The sequence below is a fragment of the Charadrius vociferus genome, unplaced genomic scaffold (assembly GCF_000708025.1).
Source record: "Charadrius vociferus isolate BGI_N301 unplaced genomic scaffold, ASM70802v2 scaffold436, whole genome shotgun sequence".
NCBI classification, from domain to species: domain Eukaryota; kingdom Metazoa; phylum Chordata; class Aves; order Charadriiformes; family Charadriidae; genus Charadrius; species Charadrius vociferus.
This window is the reverse complement of record NW_009649187.1, coordinates 2,671,519-2,688,542: the sequence shown is the minus strand read 5'-3', so window position 1 is coordinate 2,688,542 and position 17,024 is coordinate 2,671,519. Positions and strand designations below refer to the sequence as shown.

At 43.2% G+C, this 17,024-nt stretch overlaps 1 protein-coding gene across 1 annotated transcript; it reads left to right on the top strand.

Moving 5' to 3' along the window:
- Nucleotides 1-388: 388 nt before the first annotated feature.
- FAS (Fas cell surface death receptor) lies at nucleotides 389-8,819 on the top strand. The gene is made up of 7 exons (XM_009888809.1): nucleotides 389-571; nucleotides 2,867-3,032; nucleotides 3,622-3,756; nucleotides 5,749-5,860; nucleotides 6,365-6,452; nucleotides 7,571-7,595; nucleotides 8,404-8,819. The coding sequence occupies exons 1-7, from the start codon at nucleotides 389-391 to the stop codon at nucleotides 8,817-8,819; spliced, it is 1,125 nt and encodes a 374-aa protein (XP_009887111.1).
- The last annotated feature ends 8,205 nt before the right edge of the window (nucleotides 8,820-17,024 follow it).

Sequence of the window (17,024 nt, the reverse complement as noted above, 5' to 3'; positions counted from 1 at the left end):
TTGTGGGTGTTCAGTAAACACAAAAAGAAACTCAGCTAAGTTTTACTGATGTCAGTCATTTAGAAAGACGTTTCCTTTTTTCATTATATCCCATTTTCTGCACAACTCTCTGGAGGTTTTCTTTCTTTGTGCGTGCTCTCGGGTTCGCCGGAGCCGTTCAGTGTCCCTACCGTGCCTGGGTGCCATTGGTGGGTGCATCAGGGCTGCTGTAATCTTCACTCTCCCTCTTCTCTTTACTGTTGCCCGGGATCTTCCCCCCTCCCTCCCCTCCGAATGGCTTGACATCTTTGGTCTAAAAAGGGGAGATTTGGGTGCCACCAGCAGGATGTGGGGTGTCTCTGTAGGCGCAGAGCTTTGCCCGGCACGGCTGTGGGGGCCGTCAAGGAGGATGGCGCCCAGAGGACCACCATACTTCCGGAGCCTTCTGCTGGCCGGGGCCTCATGGCGGGCAGGCTGGTTGGGGTGTCACGATCCTCCAGCTCAGAGACCTGGGACGAAACGTGTCCCTGTGTTTTTGTGCTGTGACCGTCCCCTCCCTCGGCCCAATCTGACACGTGGAGGAGTGATGGAGGTGTGGGGCTTCTCTCTGCTTCAGGGAAAGCCAAATCGGACTGGATGCACACCTCTAAAAAGTAATTAATAAGAAGTAGTCAGTTGGACTTTCTATCCCAGCTTTTAGTAAGACGGTTCTCCCAGGCAAAAGGAAAACAAACCACGCTAATTTGGGACATCATTTGACAGCTTCTGTTAAAATCTTACATTAACTTTAACCTTTTAACACCATTACACTGGGATTCGGAGAAGAGCACCCTCAAAGCTTTGGCAGCAAAGTAAGAGAGTCAGAGCACTGAAGTCGGGAAGTGATGGGATGAGCATCCGTACCCACAGCTTCTCAAGTGCTAAACCACATTTTTTTAGCAGCTGAAGCTTCTCCCCCAGGTGCAAAGAAAGACCTCCTTAATTTCAGTCTAGTAACTAATATTATATAATTTTTAAAACAGATGGCTGCTAAGGAAAGAAAAATCCTGTCTCTGAATAGACTAGAGGATCAAAAGAAGTGGCTACTTGTAGAAGTCAGCAGACAGCGGTCATATCGGTTACTTCAATTAATTAGCCACAGATAACACTTCCTTCACTTGAGAGCCCAGTTTGAAATCCAAACCCATTTTTCAGTAAGTTAATATTTAAGATAATTAAAGAGTTTTCTGCATCTAACTAAAGCTACTGTTGGCACCTGAGCAGTTTCACACAAAATCATGAAGACTAAACAGCCATTAAATACCACCTCCTGGCAGGGAAAAAAAATACCACAACATGTTCAAAGATAACCAACCATTCAGAATTAACCTATTTCAAATAGCTTAGAAAAAATTAAAAGTATATTATTCAAATCAAAGCATTTTGCATGCTCATTTAAAATGTGAGTTAATGTGTGATCAGCAGGACTTTTATAGTCCATGCACTGTGCCGTTGGTACAAGGCTTCAGCAGTTTCTTTGTATTGCAACTCATTCCCCACTAATCTCCTTTCTGAAAAAGGTACCCCACCGTCCCTCTCCTTCACAACTTGGCCTGTTCTTTCATTTTGCCAAAGATAATTGCGTTGCTCCATTTCTTCTGAGGCATCATTTTTCCCCTTCCCCCGCATCTTCTCATCTTTTGTGAAGTGTGAAACTTCTTTTTTTAGAGGAGTAACAACAGTGAATGTGGAGCTCCACTTAGATGTTAAGACTTCCAACTTTTCAAGACAAGGACTGTCTTAATTTTTTCTGTTATAGCTCCACACAGATAGTTAGGAACACACAGGTAAAATAAATCATGAAAATTGCTCCAAACTATCAGCAGAAATCATGTTAAATAAAGGCAGGCTATCCTTTAGCTCTCCCACATAATAATATTTCTAGGAAGAAGCCTAGTTCTGCAGCCAACAAGTATTACATCGCTCCATTATACAGACATCTCATACTTAATGCATGCAAAGTATATACAGAATTTCCCACAAACTGTTGCCAAGAGGCAGCAGACCCATCCTTCTCTCTATCCCTCGTTACTCCCAAAATAAAAGAAAAGAATGGTTTGGCCTCTGGTCCACAGTCCTTTCTTATTATCATGAAAAGGGACAGGACAGTGATGGCTAGTGAAGTTACTACTGACTAGTAACAGGAAAAAAATATAAACCCAAGCAATTTAACTTGACAGTGCATTCAAAGAAATGGATTGAGGAGTAAATTAATTTGAAAGGAGAGTGCTATTTCTTTCAGGAATATATAGGCATAATCTACTAAAGAGAAAAGTAATTGAACTGGAAAACAAAGTGAGGACAAAATCATTTTAGAAATCGGGTACTTTTGGCTGAGATCAAAACATTCCTTTTTTTTTTTTTTCCTTCAGAAATGCATTAACACTGTTCAGTTTTCAAGCAACAGTAGGGTGGCAAGAAATCAAGAAAGATATTCGAATTTAGGAAATTCTGTGTGGAAGATTATTATTACTGGCTAAGAAAGGGCAGATTAAGGCACAGTGATCTGAGGCAGACAAAGCTCTGCAAGAAAATAATGTGAGTTCCTTTGCTTTGCACTATAATGAGGCATATGAGGTAATTGTTACAACTCAGATGTATGGGCCTGTTCTCAAATGTTCAAATGATCAATACCTGCAGGGGTAGGGTTGATAGCATTAAATCTAGTACATGTCCTCATTGTCCATTAACTCTTCTGAAGTAATGAGAAACTTTAATAAGGGAGTGAATATCAATATGTTTAGCAATAGAGTAAGAGTATTGATGTAACTCTGGGCTAGTAGTAAAACACACCTACAGTCCCTGACAGGTTTTTTTTTCCCTATAACTTGCTGTTCTTCTCTCCTAGGTGGCTGTCTTAATTATTGAAATGCAGTGCAAAAATGATACTGAAGCTCTAATAAACACAGCATACAATAAATTAATTACAAGGAGGATCATTGCTAAGAGGGAAATTAAATGTAACCAGGAAGAATACAATTCAGGTGCTCGGTGTTGCAAGAAATGTGAACGTGGTGAGTATCATTATAAGACTGTGTTGAAAAGTCATTTAAGAGTGGAAACCACAACGTGCACAATTGCTTTCTGCGGGGATAGCAAAATGGCACGCTGGGGTTTCCTGGATGCAATGCTTCATTCTGGCTGTATCTTTCTCTATTACAGGACATCAGATGCTTTAAAAGTATTTCTTGAGCTCAATGCCCCAGTAACTTTTCACTACAGATAGTAGTTTTCGCATAACATACTTGTCACAAAAGAGCCAAGAATTAAATACATGTCTTTGAAAGAGGTTAAAAAGTGCAAACACAGGCTTTTGCCTACAGGACCCCATATGTTCATGGGTTTTCAAATTTTGCCTGTGCAGTTTTGTTTGGTGTGTACTCCTTCAGTCCTAAATTGGAGGAAGAGGGGGGATAATCAGATCTTATGTATATTACATTCCTGAAGAGCATATACGTATGAGTAAAAAATATAGATTCTGTCCATATTTGTTAATCGAAAAAGTATTAGGGGTTAAAAAGACAGCCTGGCATAGGTCTTAGAGCTGATAGCTTCTGTCCAAAGGTATTGCAAGTCTTAATTCTTGTTTTTCTGTCTCTACAGGTTTTGTTAGAAGTATTGACTGCCCAACAGATACCAGTAAACACTGTGTTCCATGTGAAAACGGAAAGGAGTATGTAGATTATGTCAATGAATTGGAAGAGTGTTTCAGATGCTCTTCGTGTGACATAACATTTGGTACGTTTATAGAAATATCGACTCTAGCAATGACTCTTTTTTGATACAGGATTTGACTGGAAAGTCTCCACAGTTCCTGAATAGCGGGTAGCTGACAGATTAAAATGTTTTAGTACATGAAGAAATTTATGACAAAGTCATAACTTTACCCTCCAGTTCCCTTTCCTCAAGCACAAAGTAGGAAGAAGAACAAACTATGTTGGTCCGTTACTTCGCCTTATGTCTACCTTTGCTCAGCCAAAGCAGTCCTTGCAAAGCAGAGCCTATACAAACTGGTTAGTGTCAAGGAAGAAAAGCTCTCTCTCTTTTTGGCCCTCTGTTTAAAAGAAGAGGGGTGTTGTAAGAAGCAAGGATGGGAGAATTCCTAATAGTTTCTTTTGTAGTCTTTCATGTTATTAATTATAGTATTATTTAAAATTGCTGGAGCTGATAGAGTGATGTCTTTTATACATTCAAGATGCTGTGTGGGATATAGGATCAAATGATGAGACATGCCCTACTGGCTCAGACCAGTGGTCCACCTACCCCAGTATTCTGCATTCAGCAGTGGAGGCAAGAGACGCTATTTAGAGAAAACACAAACAAACTTGCCTACTTTCTGTGGTCTATTCCCTGCAGCGTCTACCATTATCCACAGCTGTGGGAAAGGACTTTAGAAAGTCCATCCCTACTTAGTCATTTTAGTATCCATTTATGAGCCCTTTGTGCATGAACATGCTGGGGGACACCAGGTTGCAGAAATTCTAGCTGTTGCCCTGTTGCATAAATACCCATCATAGATTTTTTTTTTTTTTTTTTTTAATCCATTAAACAGGTGTCCTGTAGTTCTAGCATACCTGGATTTAGGGAATGATACTTCTGCATTCCTCATGTCCAAAATCGAGTTGGGTGAGCAGTGAGGCGGCTCTTAACTCCAGTATGGTTGTACTCAGATCAACTGCTGGAATATCAGTCTTTAGTGCTTTCCCCTTCCTAGGACACCTCCTTAAGCATGAAAATTTTTTCTCTCATTAGCTACTATAATAGGCGGTTTTGGATGGGTAATGAAGTTGAGTACAGCAAAACAATTCAGCATTTTGTACAGTGGCACAAAGGAAACTATTAATTAAACTGAAGGGGAAAGAAAGGGTAATGGGAAGACTGGTCGCATTATCCCAGGGACAAGAATGTAGTTGAAGAGAAGTCAGTAGAAAAAATTAGGCAGGAGGAAAATGACCACTGAAGTTCCATAAGAACCATTCTTAGGATCATTCACGTTTGATATTTCCATGAATGGCTTCAACACTGGTTTCACAGTAGAGCTTCATCAGATTTTGAAAGATAACATGTTTTCCCGTTACAGCAGGGCACTGAATGTGATAACTCAAAAATTCACGTCTATTCCTATATGCCTATGAAAATAGCTTTTATAGTAGGTAGATACATAATTTTTAATGCAGAAATAATTTTTCATAGATGGAGATAGCTTCATCATATACACTAAGGATAGGAGAAAGTTAATTCACTTGTTTTGATACTTAAGCAGGGAATACGTTAGCTAAAAGAGGGAGTGGAATTCCTCACCATTGGAGGTCCTCAAGAAGAGATAAATTTGTTGTCTGTCAGGGAGAATAAAGAACTTGTCTCTGACATCAAGCAGGAAGATGGGTTATGTGATCTTTTGAGTTGCCTTCTGGCTTTACAGTTCTGAATGGGAAAAAGAAGCTGACAACATTTGGCAATGCCAAATCAGTCCTCTTCTAGCGGGTACTTTGCCGTGTGATTGGCTCTTTGAGCTCTTGGCCAGCAGAGGTCTCTTTGCCATCTCCGTCTTTCCAGTACTCTGGCAGCAGGGCTCCTTTTAAAACCTATGTTGTTCTTAACAATTAAGCCTCACCACTGCCAGCAGTGGTAGAGCTAAAAGCGCGTAAGTCTGAGGACAGGAGCTTGTGAGCAGAGGCCTGCTTTTAAGGCCTGCTTTTTCAAACTAATAATCTAAGAAATTTATTTTAGGTTTGGAGGTCGCAAAGAACTGTACCCCAGGACAGAACACAGAATGCACCTGTGCCAAGAGCCATTTTTGCAATTCTTCTGTACCATGCACGCACTGTTATCCGTGTACCATGTAAGTTTATGCCTTCATCATTAAATATGAAATTGTTAATATCATATGCTATCACGCTTTTTTCCAGCCAGTTTCAAGACAGAGGCTAAGGGAATGTACAACCTGAAGGAAAACATACTAGTTTGCCTTTGCACTTAGCTTGTTGAGCTGACTTAGCTCAGTCAACTTAACTTGCATCCATGCGGGCTTTCCAAAGGCACACAGAAAAGCTTGTATACATCCACCAAGTCTGTATATACTTCTCAAAAAATGTAATGAAGTATCTGAGCTTTCCTGTTGTCTTTTGTAATCTGCTGTTACATCTAGAAAATAATTTCCACACCTTTTTCCACTCCCACACCTTTCCATACCATTTTCATGCCTACTAAATTCCAGACTCCAACACCTTGATATGTGAAATATTTAGCTGGTACAAAGTGTTAGATGATGTTGATTTTCTCTGTTGACAGAGTTTATAAAAAGAGAAACAAATCCCATAATAATTTCTGTTCATGTTTCCTGCAGATGTGAAAGTGGCGTAATTGAAAAACAATGTACTTCAACTTCAGACACGGTGTGCGGAATGAAAGGTACCATTTCAAACCCCAGCATGGTCTAGCAGCTGCTGTATTTTGAGAGGCTATTGTCATGGTACTGTTCTATACCATGGCGCATCGTGATTCCTGACAGCTAAGGGCATCATACCTATTGGGCCCTGTACTGACCTGCGGAGCGTGGTTGCTCTTTTCCCTTGATCACTGTGCAGATGTAGGAGCTATTACTTCTATTTAGGGGAGACCCATGATGGGTAAGACTTTACCAAAGAGGTGGCTGCTGCCATTTAGGAGACAACAGAAAGCCTTTTATAATCTGATGCAATCTTGTTTAAAATTTAGAGTGTGTTGCTGTATTTAATTTCTTGACTTAACTTTCACGTAATGTTTCCAATGTTTGAACATAAACAGGAATGCCATGGTGGGCCATTGCTATGGTAATTATGTTACTAATATTAGGAGCAGCTGCAGCAATATATTACTGTAAGTGATTCCCTGTTCCTTATTCCTATCATACTCTGAGTAAGATATTCAGCTGCTTACTCAGATGTATTACATTCTTTGGAATCCAGAGGAGATTTAAAAATTGCTTTTTTTGTTTCAGACGTGAGAAGACAGAAGGGTCGTGCTAGCAAGGAGAACCCAGTTGAACTAGTTGTCAAACCAGAGGCTGCTTATGTAAGTATTGTTGCTTCGATAACAAAAGCTCAGCTACGTGCAAGGAGCTTTGTTCCATTTAAGTTACACGGGGGCTCCCCAAGCATGTACACACCTCTCTTCTATGACATTAATGAAGTAAATTTCACCATGAGGACTCTTTTGGGAAAAGTAAGAGAAAACGCTGTATTATTTCTTCAGGACTTGTTGACGTGCTTCCTAAGTTACACGACCAAGATCAAAACTCCATAAATCATCAGGCCTCCACTGACCCAGGGTACCTGTCCCCGTGCATACTTTTAGGCAACAGCAATTGTGAGGCTATTCCCCAAACTTACCCAAGTCACAAGAGGTCTGTCTGTCCAGTCTCATTGCCTCGCTTATAGAACAGGGGGATCACGGAGAAAACTGAAAGAAAATTACAGAAGTCCAGTGTCATGAGATGTGTTTATCCTCTTATACAAGGTTGGTGTTTTACAAAACTTGTTTCTACCCATTGCTCTCTTGCTTCTCTTTTCAGGAGAATGTACCTCTCATATACACAGGTAAGAGACACGTAATTTCTCAAAATTCAGCAGAAGAAAAAAAATACATACAAGTAAATGCTACACTAAAAAACAAAGAAGAATGTTTTTGTGTAGACTTTGCCACTGCCTAGAGCTGTCATTCTAGCACAACAGTGAACACAGTTCACATTGTGCTTATTAAGGCATTTAGTGTTATCATGAAAGTTTTGCCTCAGGAGGAATTTCTGTTGTATAGGAAGCAATTACTAATTGACAACAGGTGAATTTCTGTTCTGCATGTGGTACAGACACGAAGAGGCGGCAAGCTGGATTTCTAGAGTCATGGATAATTATGGTAACAGAGTAGTCCCACAGCCGGCAGTGGGATCGCAGAAACACAAACCTACCTTATGTTCAAGGGCAAATCCAGAGTAGTAACACACAATAGGAAGAGAACATAAGCTCAAAGGCTGTATCACAATGAAAGACCTGTCCTCTTCCAGGACCTTTCACAACGCTATTTTGAGCAAAACAGGTACATGAGGCATGACCAGTCTTTAATGACAGAGGAGGACTGAATAGGTTACAGAGGGAAGTGAGATTCAGTTTCTAGTGATAGATAGCAATATGGATGCAGCCCTAAATATTTGAATTATCTAGCATTTGGTAGGAACATGTAAAAGCAGAGCCACTATATATTGTAAAAAATCGCATATAAAACATACTGAGTCATGAATACCTGAAACTTAAGCTGTTTGGGATAGGAAGAGTATCAACTCTGCACGCAGGTGATGAAAACCAGTAGGATATAAGTGCCAAGAGCACTGATTTTCTTTTCTGCTTTTAGATGTTGACCTGAGCAGCCATATTGCTGGTATTGTGGAGGAGATGACGCTCCAAGAAGTCAAGACATTTGTTCGAAATCGCAAAGTACCAGAACCTGTCATAGATCAAACTGTTCGGGATTATTTTAATGATACATCTGAACAGAAGATTAAGCTGTTTCAAGTCTGGTATCAAAGACATGGGATAAAAGGAGCCTATGGAACTTTAATATGCAGCCTGAGAGAGCTGAAAATGTGCGCTGCAGCTGATAAAATTGAGGAGAAACTGAAGGCAGCTGTTTCCAGCTGTCAGGAAGGGGGACAATCTTATAGTGATGACACTGAGCAAAGCAAAACCTGCCCTCAGGAAAGCAGAAACTCTTACAGTGATAGTGCTGAGCTAAGTAAAACCTGTTCTGGTAGTTTGGAAGAGACATAACAGAGAGTAATTTGAAAATTGTTCCTGACTGAATTAGTATTTTTCTAATAATATAAATAACAAAGCCTTTTTCATTGGCAGTTTGATTCAAGGAAGCTATATGAGTAAGGAATAATTACAATTTTTGTAGCACTATCTTTCATTTAAAAAAGTTTTAGCTTTTTACTTGTTAAGAACTAGAAGGAGAAGTTTTACGGCTTATTTACTACAATGGAAGATTCTAGCTATAGGATTCACTACAAGAAGAAACAAGAAATACTCTTATTTCTTATTTGAAGGAAAGGTTTAGTCTAAATGTATGGTCCTGCATTACTTAATCAGTGTAATGTTTTGCTTACATTAAAATTGTGGGGTGTTGCATTTTTCAAAGTGAAAACTCTGGTGTTAAGTGTCTATGAAGTGTACAAGGAAGAATACTTGAAGAAAAAAATTGTATCATATACACCTAATTAATTTCTAATATAGGTGTTGCTGTACAATTAAATGCTACTATGATGTAAATGGGATTTCTCCCTTGTATAAAGGCACCTCTGTATATGTGTATACAGAGGGGGTTTTTTTGTGTGTGTATTTATATGTGTGTATATATGTGCAAGTTTTCTATGCAAAAGCTTCCAGCACTAAGTAAAAATTATTATTTCCCTTGTTGTCTGCAATCATAGAATCATAGACTGGTTTAAGGTGGAAGGGACCTCAAAGATCATCCAGTTCCAACCCCCCTGCCATAGGCAGGGACACCTCCCACTAGACCAGATTGCTCAAAGTCCCATCCAGCCTGGCCTTGAACACTTCCAGGAACGGGGCATCCACAACTTCCCTGGGCAGTTTGTTCCAGTGTCTCACCACTCTCAGAATGATTTTTTTCCCCCCTAATATCTATTCTAAATCTATCCTCTTCCACTTTGAAATCATTACCCCTCATCCTATCGCTACATGCCCTTGTAAAAAGTCCCTCTCCAGCCTTCCTGTAGGCCCCCTTCAGGTACTGGAAGGCTGCTATAAGGTCTCCCTGGACCCTTCTCTAGGCTGAACAACCCCAACTCTCTCAGTCTGGCTTCATAGGAGAGGTGCTTCAGCCCTCTGATCATCTTCGTGGCCCTCCTCTGGACCTGCTCCAACAGGTCCATGTCCTTCCTATGTTGGGGGCTCCAGAGCTGGACCTGATATTGCAGGTGGGGTCTCATGAGAATGGGAGGGAGAGAATCGCCTCCCTCAACCTGCTGGCTTCTTTTGATGCAGCCCAGGGTACGGTTGGCCACCTGGGCTGCGAGCACACATTGCTGGCTCATGTTGAGTTTCTCATTAATCAACACCCCCAAAGTCCTGCTCCTCAGGGCTACTCTCAATCCATTCTCAGCCCAGCCTGTATTTCTGCTTGGGATTGCACTTGGCCTTGTTCAACTTCGTGAAGTTTGCACAGGCCCACCTCTCAAGCCTGTCCAGGTCCCTCTGGATGGCATCCCTCCCCTCCAGTGTGTCAACCACTCCACGCAGCTTGATGCCGTTGGCAAACTTGCTGAGGGCACACTCCATCCCAACATTCATGTCACCAACAAAGATGTTAAACAGCACCGGTCCCAGCGCTGACCCCTGAGGAACACCATTTGTCACGGTTCACCACTTGGACATGGAGTTATTGATTGTAACTCTTTGAGTGTGACCATCCAGCCCGTTCCTTATCCACTGAGTGGTCCACTGGTCAAATCTATGTCTCTCCAATTTAGAGACCAGGATGTCAGGCGGAATGGTGTCAAATGCTTTGCACAAGTCCATGTAGATGACATCTGTAGCTCTCCCATTATCCACCAACACTGTAACACCATTGTAGAAGGCCACAGAATTTGTCAGGCACAATTTGCCCTTGGTGAAGCCATGTTGGCTGTCACCGATCACCTCCTTATTTTCCATGTGCCTTAGCAGAGTTTTCAGGAGGATCTACTCCATGATCTGGCTGGGCATGGAGGTGAGACTGACCAGTCTGTAGTTCCCCGGGTCTTCTTTTTTACCTTTTTTAAAAATGGGGGTTATGTTTCCCCTTTTCCAGTCAGTGGGAACTTCACCGGACTGCCACAACTTCTCAAATATGATGGATAGTGGCTTGGCAACTTCATCTGCCAGTTCCCTCAAGACCCGTGGATGAACCTCATCAGGTCCGATGGACTTGTGCACCTTCAGGTTCCTCAGCTGGTCTCGAACCTGGTCTTCTCCCACAGTGGGTGGTATCTCATTCTTCCAGTCCTATGCTACATGCATGCGTGCAATGATTGCAAGACTTTTCTAATGTTAAAACCCTGCAAAGCAGCAGGAGCTGAAGCAGCACAACAGAACTATGGTTTTTGGAAGTCAACCTGCACAAGCTATGAAGACTCCATATGCAAGCACGCAACACTAGCTTTTCTAATGTGGGAACTGATACAATGAAAACATCACGGTCATTAAAAAAAAAAAGAATAAAATCCACATAGTGCATGACCTCTCTTTCCTTCTTACCGTGCAACCTATAGATGTCATTTTTAGATTTTCTTTTACTCAGGTCAGTAAATCACAAAAAGGGAGATCACCCTCCTGAAAAAAAACAAAAACGCCTTACCTTTCTTCCATCACAGAGCACAGAGGGCTCGGCTCCTAAATTCAAAAAACCAGTAGTGCTGAGCTTCTTTGCAGTGAGGCCTTTCCCACTCACACACCCATTTATGCAAAGTCTCACAAAACCTTTGAACAGAAGAGGAGACCTTGGTGGAAAGGGATTTATTTTTTTCCAGGTCCCACAGGAAGCAGGATGACTTTCCTCTTTGGCTCTGGCATCAGTTCCCGAGAGACAATCTCTAGCCAGTGTCAAGACTCAGCCAAAATGTGAGGACGCCTGCTTGGGCTTGCTCCCAGCTGCCAGTCGGGATGTGCCGGCGTGTGGGGTAGGGCCCAATTACTGCCACCTGGCCCCGGGGCTGCGGGAAGGGCAGGACAGATCTGGCAGCAGCATTCCCCATGCCAGCAATTGGGCCCTGGGCAATGCTGCGCACCCACAGCCACATGGGGCTGCTCCAAAAGGTCACGCTGCTGGTAGCAAGGTGCCTGGAAGGGTCGTGTGTGGCCCTTGAACACAACTAGAAATCAGTCCATGGCACTAAGCAGGAGCCTGAAAAGAAAAGGAGGTCTTGGGTTATCTTCAAAAACTTTAAGCCTTTTATAGAGTTGACCCACAGAAGGTCTGAAAGCCACAGAATGTGCTTTGTTACCAAGCCCAGACCCAGTTTAGGCTGTACAGCTCTTCCCCAGGTCTCAAGCACCACATAGATGCTAAATGCTCGGAAAAACCTTCCACCCTGCTTTGGATCCCCTTGCCTCTAACCTTTCTAAGTGTTTAATCAATCAGCTTGCCACTACTATACTGCCAAAGTCCCCACACTGTACTGCTTTTCGGAGGAAAGCCTTCAGGCTGCTGTAGCTGGGTGGTGGGATATCCACGCACCAGATGTGCACCTATGGACTGGTTAAGGCACAGCATTGTATAAATGACTTGTGTCTGTGCTATCTGTGTACATATCTGACATGCTGAGACAGTGCCTTGCTCATTGCCATGGTTTGGCCAGGCTCCACGTATAAAAGAGAATAAAATGCCCTTCAGAAAAGCAGCATGGCAGTGGGGTAGGCTGTGCCATCATTCCTGTTGCAGTTATGTAGAGGCACAGCCAAGACAGGAAGGAAGGAAAGCTCCATGCACTCACCAACCCTGGTAGACAGGCCTGTACCGTGTCCCACCCAGGAAGAGTAGCTTAAAGGTATGTTGGCAGGTGCTTGACTTCAACCTTGACTTCTCTCTGCTTCTGGCTTTGTCTGTCAGAGTGTGGCATTTGGCCACCAGAAACTAAGCTTGTCCACCTCTCAGGGCTTCAGTGAGTCAGTTAGTATAACTGATCTGAACCAGGCAGATGTTAAAACGGAGGCACCAAACCTCATAAATTTGTGGTGGTGAAATTGAGAAATTTTTCTTTCATCACACCGGAATTCCCCAACCTCAGTACAACAAGGATGGTTAAAAAAAAAAGTCCCTGAGCAATGAGTCATATTCTCCTCAGGAGACTGAACCCAGCCTGCCATTAGCTCTAGTGGTTAGCACACATCATAATGTTTCTTCTTAACTAGAACACTGTGCATCAAATAAGAGGACTGATCATATTGTGCAGTTGGTTTTCCAAAGGAGTGCGTATGTGTCTATGTTGCAGTCAGCAGTGCAGCGTAGAGCTACCTGATGGATCTTAAAGTCCCTGGACCGGGGATGGAAAGCGATGCCGTTCTGCTGCCCCACGGTAACACACTCAGCTTTCCATTGCCTCCTGCTTTGGGCCTCATTTTCAAACCAGGGCTGCCGAAGGAAATCATACCAGGCAGGTTGTATTAGCATTGTTGCACCTTTTGCTCTCACCTTCTCAGAAATAAAGTCTGCACCGCCCCTCATGCTGATAAGCAAATTGACTGCCACTGCCTTCGCTGCTCGCTGAAATACAGCTCTGGGATCTTCACCCTGTGCTCTGCACCTTGCACGCTTGCAGTCACCAGCCTCTTTCTACCAAATGACAAGGCTGTGTCACGAGCAGTGTGAAATAATGCTTTTCTCAGCTTCAGGTAGGGGAGAAATATAAAAAAGAAAAAATGAAAGCAACAGAAGTGACTCTGAAAACCAAACCTCTCCTGTTTTCTGGAAACCCAGAATCAGAAAAGCAAGTGGAAACTGAAACAGAAACTTGCCCAGGGAATGACTTGACACATTTTCAAAAGCAGATTTCAAAGGGGAAGCTGCTTCTTCAGGAAGCCAAAACTTTGCAAAACACTTGCATTTGTTATTTAAATAGTAAACGCAGAACAATTGTTATTTAAAAATAACAATAGAAGTATAAGGCCAGAAGGATGATCTCACCTCAGTCCCCTGCAAATTGAAAGTGACTGCACGAGCGAGGGGTCTGTTCAGAAACCCCACAGGGTATTTTGCTCGCGCACACCCACCCATCTGCTCACCCACGCTGCAAACTCTAAAGACACCTGCAAGGAGACAGGATGAGATCGCTATTGCAGTGTGGCACCAGAAGAAAGCCAGAGAGGTTCAATCCAGTAAACAGAATTGCTGCAATATGAAATAAATTATTTTTAAAGTTATCCTGCAGACTGCCAGTTCTTGAAAAGGCATGGCTAAGAAATGAAGTGCCAAGTACAGTCCGAAATGTTTCTGCTCAGAGAGCATGACAAGCATATTAAAGTGTGAGAGAGCCGTAGGCTTATTTCCTGTATGGAGAAGAGGGAAGGAAAAGAATACAAACAAATTTGTGAGAAGAATAAAACTGTATTGGGAAAAGCCTTGGACAGTTTTCTTGTTTTGAGGGAAGATACAACATCAAAACTCACATTCCTCACTTCCTGTTTGTCAATACTTTGATTTTGGACTTGAAAGGGAAGTTCCCATTCCTGCCCTCCCACTGCTAGCAAGAGGAAAAATGCCCACCATGCGTATCTAGCCTCTAGTACGGAGCTGCGGTTGAGAATTAAAAGGGATGTGGGAACAATCACAAAACTTAATGTACAGTCAGTGTTTTCTGGATAGCTTTGCGGTGGTTTTAGGTCTAGCTCCTTTCCAAACTGAAAGCAAGACTTTTAAGGCAGACAGAGTGCTAGAGGGCCCTTTCCCATAGCTTTAAACAGATGTCTCTCACTCCCCCAATAAACCAGCAACTGAGACAAAGTGCTGTTTTCATAGCAGGCAACCTAGCGGGGAATCAGCTAAAAATGTCTGTGATTGCGGGGATGCTGAGAAGAGGGTCCTGAACAAACGCAGGGGAGGAGTTAGTGATGGAGAGCTGTGGCAGGAGGGAGCCAAAGGTGCAGTCCTTGGAGGCACAGCACTCAGCCTGCTGCTCCCCGGGGGCATGCAACACATAGAGGTCGCTGACCCTGCTGCCCATATGTCCTCCCGCAGCGGTGTCCATACGACTGGCTCTCCACCTCTATGCGTCTCACTGGGATATGAACGAGAAAGGATGAGGCAGAAGTATCCAGTTTCTGTTCCTGCATATTTATCCCACAGTCACTAAGGGATTGATAAATTTTCCCAGATTATCAACATCTTAAGATTTACATTGTCTTTTCGTCTACTTCCTGGTCCTTCCTTCCTACTGTTTGAAAATCCCTCTCCAGACATATCTCTGGGATAGCTGAAGCTGTAGGGAACATTTTATGACACCCGCAAATTGCTCTGGGGCACTGTCAGCCCTCTGGCGAGGCAGCCCCTGTCCCTGCTGGGGCTGGCTGTGCCCTGGCATCTCCGCTCCTCTGGGTAGGGACCGCAGCGGCCACCACAGCTCATGGGGAAGGACGCCTGTGATCTGGACTGACCTCACAGGATCCTCAGGTACAAGGTCTGTTTCTAGGACATGAGGACAACACTTATTCTTGTACTCTGGGGGACGAAGAGGCACTAAGTTTATACCAGACAGTGCCTGGTATATCATTTACCCAAGAATGGATAGTGGCCACTAAATAATTCAGTATTTTTGAACCTCTCAACCAAGTATCTTCAGATTTAAATTCTTTTAAACTTGCTTGAACACCCATCCTGGGAGGCGGTAGTGGTTGTTTTGGGGGGAGAAGAGGGGTAACAGCTAGAGCTTGCCCCGCTGTTCACGGAAAGTGCGCACCAAGCGCTGCAGACTGACTGTCCCTGTCCCTGCTCAGCAGGTGGCAGCCTGTGTCCGCGCAGTGTCCCCTCCTCCCGGTCCCCGTGCACCCCCCCGGGCTGGTTTGGCAAAGGATGGACAGCCTGGAAGATCTCCCTTGCCACCGCCACCTTCCCCTGCTCCTTCCTGGACTGCTCGGCCGGCTCACTCTCCGGGGATGAATTATTCTCTCAGGAAAAGGACCTTTAATAAACGAGCTCGCACACGAAGCAAGCAGCAGGCTGGCTATGACAAGGACACAAAGCCTTGCCCTGGCACAGCTGAGCCTGCCGTGGGGCTGAGCCAGTTTCATCTCCAATTTTACATGGTCCATGAGACTTAAAATGACACCTACAATGTCATAAAATGTTGTGTGGCAGCTTTTGTAATGCTCCTCAGATCTGAGGATGAGCACAGCCTGACTCCCATCAGCGAGCACTAGGATTAAGCGGCTCAAGAAAGTCCCACACTACAATGCCAAACTGCCGCAGCACAGCCGACGACTTGGCATCACCAGTTTTAAGTTTAATACCACATGGAAAAACCTGTGTCATAACAAAACTTTTGGGCTGTGAACTGAACACTCTGAAATTTGAAATTGGTACTGTTACTGAAGTACGTGCAACATTACCTGTGCCAACATGAATGTGCATCACAGTAAAGTCTTAATAAGCATTCACATATAAAATAAAACAGTTGAGAGTTAGACAGTCACTTGATCTTTACTTATGCAACTGCCAAGATACCAATCAAAGGTAGTCGTTAGCAGTGCCTGAAAAAGTCTAGGAAAGACAGGATGGCTGTCCTGAAGTTTGGCCATCCTGTAGTCTGGCCCTCTGAAGGGTAGTCTCTGTATCACCATAATCAAGTAAAAAAGCAACCGGTGAACATGGGGGAAGAGAAGGGGTGGGTGGTGACAGCTTAGAGGCTTTCTGGAGGAACTGGCTTATGAATAATATCCTTAATTGCTACAACATGCTATCGTAAATGGTTTTGTCTTCTTTCTCTTCCAGGCTTGTAAGTTAGCCTATCATTTTAAATAACTATACATTAACTGCAGTTTTGACTTCTGTTCTAGCTATAGAAATGTTGGGAATAACCACCTCAGGAAGCTTGCTGCCAAGATTTTTTTTAATCTTATAAAATCTATGGCTGTTGCTTCCATCAGAAAAACTGGAACAATCATGAGTGCTTGAAAATATACAATCCTGTACTGTGAGATGTCAGAGCTTGCAAAGCACTGCACATATTATGCTTTTTGTTCACTCTATTTATGTGTCTTTAGCAAACAGGAGATCAGCAACTGGCTGTGCAAGGTACACAGCTCCTTTATTGAGATGTCTTTCCTGAGAAACAGTATTACTGTAGGACTGTTGTTCAGAACTCCCTACAGCACCCAAAAGCCTTTCCCTGACATCAGCACACTGGCCTGAGGAACTTCCAAAGAACACTTTGGAAAGTGCTGTAAGAAAAGTAAGGAGCAATGCTACTCAATGCAATTTAA